The sequence below is a fragment of the Hydra vulgaris genome, chromosome 02 (assembly GCF_038396675.1).
Source record: "Hydra vulgaris chromosome 02, alternate assembly HydraT2T_AEP".
Taxonomy (NCBI): Eukaryota; Metazoa; Cnidaria; class Hydrozoa; order Anthoathecata; family Hydridae; genus Hydra; species Hydra vulgaris.
In genome coordinates, this window is record NC_088921.1 from 23,677,493 (window position 1) to 23,690,819 (window position 13,327).

Genomic DNA, 13,327 nt, shown 5'->3' on the forward strand with positions numbered 1-13,327 from the left:
GATTTTTGTTCAGTTTTTAATTCATGTTATATCATGCGTGTGACAAAATCACACGAATTTTTTTTATTATTATGTTAGGACCTTTTTGTATTGACAGTTGGATATGTTTACATTTTTACAAAACTAAGCGCCTCTGCCGTAATGGTTCATTTTGTAAGTATACTAAAACATTTTTTTCCAATTTCAAGCCTTAATATATTAATAGGCCTTAGGTATCACATAACTTTCTTTGCATTTTTAGACTCAATACCTTTGATAATTTCAAATCCTAAAAGAAAAATTGTGTGCAACACTTCGCCGCTAGAATTAACTCCGATTAAAAGTTGACAAAACTGATTGATTTTGTACTTTTGAACTATGATAATTAGCCAACCGCACAGTGTCACGCAACTTTTTTATATTTTTTGGAGAGAGCTTTTGGGTTACGTCTGATATTAACTACAAAAGCTATGTGCAACTTTTTGCCTTGCCAAAAAAATGGGTTCAAAGGTGGCAAAAACTAAATTTCTAAAAATTTTTAAAAAAATCTCAAAAATTTAAGCCCAGATTCCGAGTGAACGAAACATTTTTGAAAATTTTTTTTTTCCCCAACAGGTTTTTTCTATATTCTGATCAATATATAAAAAATTCAAGCAATTTGGAGGAGGTCACTTCCACAGTTTCAGGAATTTGCCTGATTCTTAGAATAAACGGCTCTTAAAAGAGTTCTTTTAAAATATTTTTAAAAGGATTAAAACTACCGAATAAAAAAACTACGCGAATAAAAGAAAAACATTATAATTATAAAAAGATATGAAAAATTTAAATATATTTTCAATTGGATCATCAGAACATCTAAACAACAAGAAGTATTCCTTGACCAAATAAAATTTTCAATAGTTTTACAATTTAAAAGACGAAAATTAAAAGCAAGTAATGAAGCGTGTACACGAAATAAATGTGAAAGTAGAAAAACAACTAAAAAAAAGTACTCCTTAATTTTTATTTCGAACCAAGTAATAATTTCAATACAATAATATAAGATCAAACATTAAAAAAAAAAAAAAAATTAATTATTCCTTCGAGAATCTAATAAAATTTCGAGCTTTTGCTTTAATGGTACCCATAAGCTTGCGCTCAGAATTAAGAATCAAAACTATTTGATGCTTTTTTAAATGATATTTTAATATCTTTAATGTTTCTGCAAAGCTTTTTTGTTTTTTTAATTTTTCTTTTAATAATAGCCCAGTACTTTTCAATAACTCTCAATTCTGGGCAGTTTGGAGGATTTTCTGTTTTAGGCACAAATTTCACATTATTCTTTTTATACCATTCCATAGTTAGTTTACAATAATGAATTGAAGCTAAATCAGGTCATACACAGGTCTGTTATTGTGTGATTTAATGAGAGGTAAAAGGCGTTTTTTTAAACATTCTTTATCATATATTTGACCAGAAAGTGTGGACTGAGAAATATAAGGTGCTGATTTTTTGCCGCAACTGCAAATAGCTTGCCAAATCAAAGCTTTTTTAGAGAATCATTTTTAGTCATGTTTTGTGTATTTAAATTTCTTATCTGCTTTTCCTCTATATTTGGCAATATAATAAACAGCACCAGGAATTTGTTGATGATCGTACTTGATATAAATTTCATCGTCTTCAATAATACAGAAAGTTTTAGAAATAAAATTGTCATACAACTTTCTGCCGCGGGTTCTAGCACCTTTTTTGAGTTTCAGAACGGTTTGGCACTTTTTGAATTATGCATAAATATTTACAAAATCCTAATAGTAGCTACGAATTGTAGCTACTATTAGGATTTTGTAAATATTTGTGCATAAATTTGTTCTCTTACGTCTTCTTCTTTTGTCATTTTTAAAACTAATTTCAAGTTAGATCCGAAAACTAACATATTTTTTTGAAACCACAACACGTTGTAAACAAAATACAAAACAATTAATAAGATTTCAATACAACCACCATAAAAAAATGACGCGCTTATTCTTTCACATTTATTTCAAGCACACGCTTTAAATACAAAATAAAAAGAATTTGTGAAGTTTTCAAAAGTTATTTACGATTGAACATAAGTATATAAATTACAATACAATATAACACATATGGTTTTAATGACTTTGAACAGAACGGGCAATAAACATTTTTTTCTTAAAACTAGATTAGATAACCTCCAGCAAAAAAATTTCGTTTTCTGTCGATTTTAAAATTATATTATATTATAAGGTTTACATTATCATTTTTCAAAACAAAAACAACATGCAATGACGTACAAGAAAGCTGTTCCTTTACAGATTTACACAAGCTTAACAGTTTTACTTTTACCAACATCTTACGAACTCTCTACAAAGTTTTAAAGTCTTTATTAAGACAAGCCATAGTAAAACCAAACTGTTTTCCATTTTTTTAAATGGTTTTTGTATTAGGTGCCAAAAAGATCTAATGGTCTTGACCACCGCAGAAGAGCAGTTAACTAGCAAATCTTCCAAGAATCACGTACACGGATATGGGGGAATAAAAAAAATAATTAGATATTTCAGGTTATTTTACACGTCAACTTTCATTAAACTTAATGCGCTTTTTTAACTTTTATTTAATTTAAAGCTGTGCGATGGAAAACTTTTGATTTTTGTTTTGTTTCGTTTATTAGTGAAATTTAGCGTTTCGTAATTTTTTTTTAGGTGCCCCAAGAAGTCTTTACGGACTTATCACAGAGCACCACGGGAGAGCATTTAGTAGTAGCATTTTAAGTTCACACTTCCTTCCTAACCGGTGTCGCAAAACTTGTCAAGAAGTGGGGTTTGAAGCACGGATCTTTTGATTCTGAGGCAAGTGCGCCACTGCTGCTACATTATGGACGATCCCTCGTCAGACATGACTTACACTGCGAAAAAAAAAAAAAAAAAACGAACTCCAAAGCTAGTCCTATTCAAAATACCAAAAGGAAAAATAGTTAGAAAAAAAGACACAAGCGTATATGTCATAGGATAAAGGCGATTGCTGATTTGTGAAAGAAAAAATAGTCAAGATTCCCATTTATGTGTGGAAATTATAAATGTTTGGTTTCACACAAACACACACAAAATGAGTGTGAAACCAAGCATGTGTGTGTGGGAAACCAAGCAATGTGTGTGTGTGAAACCAATAAAAAAAACACACACACAAACAAAGGTATTGACTCACAAAAAGAAATTTGTGCGTGCGTGAAACCAAGCAAAAAAAAAACACACTATAGGTATTGACATTTATAAAAATATTACTTTTCGACTTAAATTATTACGACTTTAATATATTACTTTTGAGACGCATTATGCTGACAACAGATCCTACGACTTTTAAAACAATTTTAAAGAAAAAGTTTTAATAACAGACAGGTAAAATAAAAAAAGCAAAATTTCAAATATGTAAAAAAAAATCAAATCGATTCTAATCAGAAAATATTTACAAGTACTCAAATAACTACAAAAATATATACTATAATATTTAAATATTCTTTTTAATATAAAAAGTAACATTACATAAAGTTATATTTTAAATTACAAAATCTTATATAAATTTTTCTACTATCAATTTGGAGAGAACTCTACAGGATTCATATCTAGCACGTAACAAAGCAACGCAATCCAATTTTGGTCAAGATCATCATATCTATTTGGAAAACTGAACAGAGCACGCCCTTTAAATTCAGCAGGGGTATCTTCTTTTTTCATACCATCGAGTACAACGGCAAGTTGAGAGGAACGCTGACAACTGTTGTATAAAAGCTTTCTTATTAAATCTGCCTCCATGTTAACTTTACAAATAATTTCCTCTGTTGCTATTCGAGATGTTATTGCCTAATGTAAAAAAACTTATTTTAAAAATTGAAGATGGTTACTTTACTGTACTACATTGAAAGCGTAGACAAAACGACATGTCAAACGAATCGTTATTTTTAAAGAATAATAAAAAAACAAACAAAAAAACACACAATAGTCAATTAATTCACAAAATCTTAAGTGGTTTAGATTATATCAAAAAATGTTTCCAGCGATCTTATGCATGTCTGGATCTGTACTAGCCTTTACTATATTGAAGTCTAGTAAAGACGTTTTTATTAAGATATCTTAACGATGTCCGATTTTGAAGACTTTTGCTGATGCATACAGGTAGATAAAAAGATTTTTTACAAATGATGCCATTCTCACCTTGTTTAATCTTTTCAACTTTTATTTGACTTAATGCAACATCTAGTTTTTCCAGAAACATGATTTTCATACACAATAGTTTATCTTATATTTTATTTATCCATTTCATTTTTATAATAATAACTATAAGGGCTAACATTTAACAGAAAACTATTTTTATTATTCATTAGCTTTTCAAAATCACTTTCTAGTTCACATGATTCGAATCCTCTAAGTCTAATATTTCTAAAAAATGTCCTCTACGCCTATACGAAAAGAATGCACATAACTACGTTTATATGAAAAGATTGCACATACCTAAAAGCAGTATTACTTTTATACCCAATTAGATATAAATAACAACTTGCTTTATTTTATTAAATATTTTTACCAAACTCTGAAAAAAAAAAAATTTTAATGTCAACGGAGTAACTCTGTCGGCAGTAACTCTATAAAGTATTCGGATTAAATTTTTATAAAATGAAAGGAATAGAACATCGAATTGCTTTGGTTGGCATAATACAACAAAATTTTTATTGTGTGATTTTCAGAGCATACGCGTGTACAAAAAGTTCTTACTGTGATAAATTTCATCGAGCACCAGAAGTAGCTGAGTATATATTTTTTGGTATCTATCTATTTATTGTTTTTAAAACATACTTGAAGTTTATCAATCATATATATATATATATATATATATATATATATATATATATATATATATATATATATATATATATATATATATATATATATATATATATATATATATATATATGTGTGTGTGTGCGTGTGTATATATATATGTGTATATATGTATGTGTGTGTATATATATATGTGTATATATGTATGTGTGTGTGTATATATATATGTGTATATATGTATAAGTGTGTGTATATATATATATATATTTATATATATATATATATATACACACATTTTTTAATGCTTTCAAACATTAAAAAATGCTGGATACCCGCCTGATATATATATATATATATATATATATATATATATATATATATATAATTATAATTTATTATATATAATATTATTAAATTTTTTTTTTTTTTTTTTTTTTAAATAACAATCCATTTTATCTAAAAATTTAGAATGAAAATTTTTTTTCTCATTCAATTAGAGTTTTACATGTAGTTTATAATATATGAATATAAAAATATAAAATGACTATTTTCGACATATAATATAGAGTAAAACCGGGTCAAACCGCACATGATATCATTCCGCACACTGATCGAAATTATCAAATAAAAACTAAACGGATACGGCATTGAAAAAAATAAAAATAGATTCAAATACAGAACTATTTCCTCTATTCAAATTTATAAATTTATATACCGATTCAACTCCATTTTATTCTTTTTTTTTATACAACTTTAACGGGGAGTCAAAATTTTTTATATATTTTTTATCCTTGCGAACAAAATGGCGCTTGAACCGAGACTGATATAAAAATAATTTTAGCACAACCTTGTTGAAAATTTAATTCTGATAGTATAATTTTTATGCAGCAAGAACGAAAAGTTAATTAAAAAATCAAAAAAGTAAAAAAATATCAAGAAACTATATTAAATTAAAAACTTTTAATATATAATATTTTTTAAAAATAAGTTGTGTTAAAAAAAATAATAAGAAAAAAGTTAAAATTTAAAAAATTCAATGTTTTCTTATATGTGCGGTTTTATCAGAATGTCGCCTAAAACCGGACATTTTTTTTTCTTTATATATAATATTTTCTATAACTTTATTATCATTTTTTAACACACACACACACACGCGCGCACGCACGCACGCACACACACATTTATATTACTGATTTGAATCCAGTTGTACCGAATCTGTTAAATTCTTTGGCTGAAATTTGAAGTCGCTCAATATTTAAGGAAAGCAAGAAGACACAGCTTTAGGGCATTGCGAGCCTGTTCGAGGGTCTGCTGAGCTTCAGATGGAATTTCTATAACATCATCTCTGTCATCTATACTGGGCTGAGTGAAAAAAAATGTTCATAGTCTTTTTGCTTTTTTAATAAATTCTTTATTTTATGAGATCAAGATTGAGGACACTCTCAGTTCTTCAAGAACTAGATTTTTGAGAAACTTTAGCAGAATGTTAAGAGTTAAGATCAAACGCCTTTTAACAATCTTTTTTTGATTTCTTCAAGAAAATAACTACAAATAAAACTTTCCTCTATTTGAAATTTTTCCAATAAAAATTCAAATGCACCATTGGCAATGTTTAAGTCAGATTTATTGTTACTCGTGGCAACCATAGCCATTATACATCGTTGAAAATTTGCTAATTGAGGAATGCTTGTCTCTAAATAATTAGGCACACCATGTCCAGATGTTTGAAGAGTCTTTTTAATAGCTGCCATCATGTTATTAAAAGTCATCAACATTTTTAATGCAGGGTTCCATTAAGTTCTGACATCGAGAACCTGAAGTTTGAATATGATTTCAAGAGATTAGGCTTTTTTTATTAAGCTCTCAGTCTACTTTAAGGTTCTACTTTTTTTTTGTTATAGTTTGCACATCCTTGAGAGTTTTAGTACTAGACAATGCAAGATCATACTCAAGTGGTTCCTTATCATCATTTTCTTCATCAGAATTTGTGTCAATATTATTTTTGTCTTTATATTCTTCGTTTGTTGTTGAACTAAGCACATTTGGCGTGCTGAAAGAACTCTGAGATAAGCATGCTGACATGTAACTCTCTGCAACTGATTGATGAATACTCATTTGCTCAATTGATGTCAGTAATTGTCTTTTTTCGTGTAGTTTAGTAGTTGTTTTACACAAAAGTGGAATCCATGATAATAATGATTAAGTTGTTGTGAGAGACAAATGCTTTTAGTGCAAACACTTCCCCCATCCGTAGTTTGATCAATGCAATCTCAGTCAGGATCAATGCTAAAGGTGATTGATTTTGCAAATTGATGATTTGGCAACCTCAACAACATTTTAGCATCATATGCATTTCCCATTTTGATCATACCAAGATTTTGATTGTAATTGTTGGGTCCCAAAAAAATATAGATTTCACTACATTTGTTTAAATTTTGTTTCATCACTTACATAAGAAAACTTTTCTCTATTGGATTTTATCATCCATTATTTCATTCATCACTTTGTTCTTTATATACGCTGTTGAGCTTAAAAACTATATGACAAACTTTTTCAATGTTTTTTGGACCTTGGTGTAACTTTCAATCAACTTTTGCACCAATTTTCACAATTCACAAAATTAGTCGAAAAGCCCAATATTTGATGCTAGCTTGACAACAAGTTCGTATGTCAATGCAAGTTTCACTTTAAAAAACAAATCAATCAAAAGATATACTAAGCTTAAAAATCATAGTAGGGAAAAAAATAAATTAGTTTTAGATTGCTAGATGTCTCTAGATTAAAAAGAACTAAAAAGAATTTACCCCAATATGAAAGTTGGTTTTAAGGGGTTTTGCCAACCTCTGGCCCAATTTTTTCATTTGACAACAGAAGTATCAAACTATTTGAGTACAATTTTAAATGCGGACAATTGCAATAAAGTATTTGTGGCTCAATCAGTTAGATTTGGCTGCTATGAAATCATACCAGGCTGTGTATTATGCTATAATATTGTGAAAAGTCATCCTCAGTTTGAAGAGCTAGATTGCATTGTTTCTTTTTTCAAAACAAATATACTTTATATGGTATTGAATTAAAACAATACATTTACATAAACATTTTAGTCTTTTGAAGTTAGAAAACCTAACAATCCAAATATATTATTTGTTTCACAAATAAATCAGTCTAAGGAAAATCATCTATACAATGTCTCATCTATTGATGATGAAGAATGCACATACAGACACTTTGAAAACCTGAGATATTTAGAAGTAGAAATAACGATTTTTTCTTATTTAAACATTGAATATTTTGTATAATTAAATAGCAACAATGTGAATTGTTTCATAAATGTTTATTTTAATTATTTAGCTATGTAATATTTGTGTTATATTTAGTAAATAGTTTTAGTAAATAGTGTTTTAACTTTATAAACTGTTTCTTTTTTATTCAGCCAAAATCAAATTCACCTTTTAATGTCGCATTTGATGCAAACAAATTAAAATGCTTCAGTTTTATCAATTCTGAATCTTGTATTTCCATTAACAGCAACTTAATCTTGTTAAATACAAGATTCAGTTGCTGTTAATAGATATACAAGATTTAGAATTGATACTCCATGCAGAATTGAACACCTAATTAAAGCTTGCAATGAGATCTTTGTTTCAGGCAATTTGAAGCTTTTCTTGCCCAACCATTATAGAACAATGTTTGTTCAAATATTTATAGATGCAATCTATAATAAAAATCTAGAACTCTTTAATTTTAATTAATAATGATGGATGAATTAAATTGGATGCCATACAAGTACTTGATGTTATTTGGGGAAAAATTAAAATGGTAATATTTTAAGAAGATATCTAAAAATAAAGTACTAAAAATAAGTGGCTTTTATATCTTAAAATTTAAGATATTAAAATTTTTAAATATATTTATAAATAACAAATAAATAACAATAATATGTAGTTAAAATAAGATTTTCATGTTTTACAAACTTGAAATTCTTAAACAATAATAACAGTTATTTTTATTTGGATTTTATTTTGCATCCTATGTTTATTTTATTTTTATTCAACACTATTTTTATTTGGAACATTGGCATCCTTTGCAGATATATCAAAAATTTCTGTATGATCAACTTTAAACTGCTTTTCTTGGGACTAACAGCCCTTTCTTTCTATGATTTAAATTATTTTACTAATGCTGGAATTTCAGAAAAAAAAAAAAGTTTTGATGCTTTGCAAAATGTGGATGATCATTTTGATTGATAAATAGAAAAGTTTGTAGTTCATACCTCCAAGTTCGTTTCTGAAGGAACACTGGCAAAAGATGTTCACAGATAATTTTTTTAACACTTTTAAGTCAATAATGAGTAATGAAGAAATTAAGAGAAAAACAACATTTTAAGACTGAAATAAATAAAAATTTTAAAGATTTGATTTTTTGATTAAACCAACTTGCTCTCTATTAGCAGGGGCAGATCCTCTATTAGCAAGGGCAGATTAAGTAAAGGAAGAAGGGGGTAAGGGATATTTTTAGGTTGGTGGATCCAGACAATCTAGGAAGGAAGAAGGAATTGGGGTCTGAATTCAATTTGGGGGATTTAGACTATTTTCAGGTTTAATGATTTGTGAGCAGGAAAGCCCACAAATCATAAAACGTTTTAAGTTAAATTTTTAAGAATAGTTTTAGACTATCTTAATCAATGTAACTATGAAATTGCGTCATATATTGATACCCTAACAGTGCAATTTAGTTTTTTGCACCACAAAATTTTATTAAAATTTCTTTTCACTTTCAAATTTATTGAAGGAAAAAATCTTTTTTTGCTTAAACATACTTTCACCAAGGCATAATATCACAAGCTGTGAAAAAAATGGCAGAGGAAATAAATTAAAAAATTTAAGTTTGAAAATTTCAAATTTATTTTAATTAAAAATGGCTTTGTATTATGCACCATGCGCTGCAGAATAGTTAAACTACTTTTTTATCTTACTTTTATATAAATATTTTTTTCACCTCCTCAAGGCCGAGAAGGCCACTACAGATGAGGAGGCTACTTAATAGTGGTTATAACCCTCTCTTAACTCTATAACTCCAAAGCACAAACCTTGACGAACAAGGCCGCTGCGCAGAGAAACAAGTTGAGCCCGGAACTACCAAGGATGTGGTGGGGATTGAACTCGGAACCTCTTGTTTAAACCTAGCGCTTTACCACTACACCACTATCGCATATTGATACATTTTAAAATAGTTTTATGTATATGTTAACAAATTGAGAATAATTGAGAAACAATAATAATAAAAATTTTTTTAAATAAATTTAAAAACTTTAAATATGAAAATAAATTTATTATAAAGAAATCAATGAACATGATAAAAATAAAAATAAAAAAAACAAACCTTTAAATAAGGAGGCGAAAAAACCATGATGATCTTATCAGCAATACCTAGATGTTCTGGTATCCATAGCGACAAACCCCCACAATCAATAATTGCATTTTGATTACATAGATCAATACAAACCTGAACATTTGAAATTGAATAAAGTTGTTCTGCTAAACGCAATACTTTTTCAATATCTTTATTTGATGATGCACAGTGAGAAATGTAAACAAGTTTCTCTTTTTTTTCTAATTAACAATTACAAAAATTTCTTAAACTTTTTTTCACACATTCAAAATTTACAACAAATTTTATTAACATTATTATAACTATTATAACTACTACAATCAACACTTTCATTTACATTTTGGGCAACATTAAGTAGACACCTGTTGCATATGTGAAGAGTTATAGATAAAGATAAAATCACCTCACCTTAATAAAATTGCTAAGGAAACAGCAGTAACTGAGTTGGCAGTACATAACAGACGCGCAAAAAAATTTTACAAAGCCATAAAACAAGATGTACAGGACGCTAGGGAAGAAAAAAATGTAAATGTTTTGCCCCTAGCATTAGATTATATGCAAAATATTTCACTGCCCAAAATACCTGTGCAAGAGCTATTTACCTAAGGCAGTTAATGGTTAGTGTATTTTCTATTCATGATGTGAAGAGAAACGTTGCAACAATCTTCTTTATCATGAGGGGCAGGCTAGAAAGTCTCCAAATGAAACTTGCTCCTTTACCTGTCTACCTGTCTTCAAGAGTATGATGAACTCAACTTTTATGATGATAATTGTGGGCAGGGGGGCGGAGACATAAAATAAAAACAATTGCTTTTCAAAACTTTTTATGGCGCTTACTGACAATAATTGGATTAAAAAAGTTAATCAACTTTTCCCAAACAGAGGGCACAGCTTTTTGCCCTGTGACCGTGACTTTTTGATTATAAAAAGAGAGTTAAGAAGGCATGACAAAGTGTACAGCGTTCGAGAAATAAAAAAAATTATATTAAAAAGTAGTAATCAAAGAAAGTTTTTAGTGGTTGATGTAGAGAGTTCATCTCTAATTTACGATGTTAAAAGTTGGTGGCCAGTCGGCTATAAAAAAAATGTTACCTCAATCAAAACAATGGGTAAACCCAGAAACCAACAAACTCAGTCTGCAATAAGCAAATTTCACCATTTTCAATTTGATTGTGACAACATAAGTCAATGTAAAGCCAGTGAAAATATCTATGGTATTGTCAAACATACTTTTATGATGAGAAAAAAATACTCACAACAAAGTGACCTGCCAGAACAGCCCAAACGAAAAAGTTCCTTCAAAATTGCTAAACTGAATGACTTAAGAAAGTGTATTAAGTATATTGTTCATGATCATATTAACTTTTATAATGAACTACTGCAATGGCCTACAGCAGAAAGAAACGATGGAGAGGCAGAAGATGTTGGGAAAAAATGATTAAGCATAGCTGATAAAATTTCTGTAATAGACCTTTTTTCCCTTATATTTTTTGTTAAAATGTATAAACTATCCATAAATAATAGGGTGGCTCTTAAAACAACATTTTTGAAAAAAATCTGTTCCTACCCCTTTACTTTGTTCTATATAATACTAAAACATTAGGTTTAAAATTTTTTTGAACAAAAAATTATTTTAGGGGTAGCTCAAGACCCTTAAAAATTCGACTGGTCCCTAAAATTTTGAAAATAAAAGTTCTTCTAAAGTATATCAACCTGGTACTCAAAAGAAGCGAAATTATATAAAAACTTTAAAAATAATAATCAATTTACAAAAAAATAACTCTTTTCTTATATAAATGCATAAAAACTATTGTTTTTTAGTTGAAAATAATAAAATTATTTTCAGCTAAAAAACAATAGTTTTTAAGAGCTCATTATTTTCAAGTTTTAAAAAAATAGTTTTTTTAAACATGCTTTTTTTGTAAAGTGATTACTGTTTTTGAAGTTTTTATATAACTTTGCTTCTTTTGAGTACCAGGTTGACATACTTTAGAAGAACTTTTATTTTCAAAATTTTAGGGACCAGTCAAATTTTTAAGGGTCTTGAGCTACCCCTAAAATAATTTTTTGTTCAAAAAAATTTTAAACCTAGTGTTTTAGTATTATATAGAACAAAGTAAAGGGGTAGGAACAGGTTTTTTTCAAAAATGTTGTTTTAAGAGCCACCCTAATAAATATACACTTTGTAAAGATTTATTGCAGTTAATGACGTTATTTTCTATAGCCCAAAATTAAAATCTTAATAAAATAAGCAGTAATTATTTGTTAAATGCTAAAGGGCTGAAGTCCAATTGTGTTAATTGGTTTATAGGTTCTTTAAATATAAAAAAATAAAAATGTTTGCTTTTAATATGAAAAACACTATCCCCTTCAAAAAAAATTGTTAAACCCTTAACAAAAATTTTCTGAGGAAGTAGTGCTGTCTTTTTTAGTTTCCCAAATATTTACATTGTTGGACTTCCACCCTTTTAACATTCACCGATTCATTTATACTTTGAAAACAAAATTTTGTAAATCATTTCAGTGTATCCATGTTCTATTGATTACCTTGTGTTGGTGCATAAACTGTTTGGATTAAAAGTGGCAAAGTGCAAATTTTTATTTCAGTAATTACAATAAAATATTATAATGTATATTTTTCAATTTCAATAAAATAACAGACACAATTTTTCTTTCCCATACAACAATAAGTGTATTTATATAAGTTTTTTACGCTGATTTCAAATCTGAAAACTGTTTTGCTCTATCACATTGCGTTCCAAAAAAAACAGCTCTTAAACATTTTTTCAAAATTTATCTGCAATATATATTCTATTCCATAATTTTATTGATCCTTGTTTTTGTACTAAGTTTTCACAATAAATATTATTGACATGGCTACTCGAAAATATTTGAACTCTTTTTTAATTTTATTTTTGATTTAAAAGTCATTGCAATCCTCCTGGGTCTACAACTAGGATACACAAAATTCTGCTGCTTCCTCTGTGAATAGAATAGTCGAAATAGAGATGCACACTATAAAAAAAAGAGGATTAGGGATCATACGGAACCTGGTCAAAAAAATATTTTGCATGAACGTCTGGTTTTAAAAAAAGACATCATATTACCACCTTTACAGATCAAGTTGGATA

General features: G+C 28.1%; 1 protein-coding gene across 2 annotated transcripts in view; it reads right to left on the bottom strand.

Moving 5' to 3' along the window:
• Positions 1-3,399: 3,399 nt before the first annotated feature.
• Positions 3,400-13,327, bottom strand: part of LOC100198178 (uncharacterized) — an 85,584-nt gene continuing 75,656 nt past the window's right edge. For both annotated transcript variants that reach the window (XM_065790345.1, XM_065790346.1), the window contains 2 exons: positions 10,188-10,417; positions 3,400-3,830 (listed from right to left, as the gene is read on the bottom strand). In XM_065790345.1, the coding sequence (XP_065646417.1) occupies positions 3,561-3,830; positions 10,188-10,417 (500 nt within the window). In that variant the 3' untranslated portion in view covers positions 3,400-3,560. The remainder of the gene's footprint in view (positions 3,831-10,187; positions 10,418-13,327) is intronic.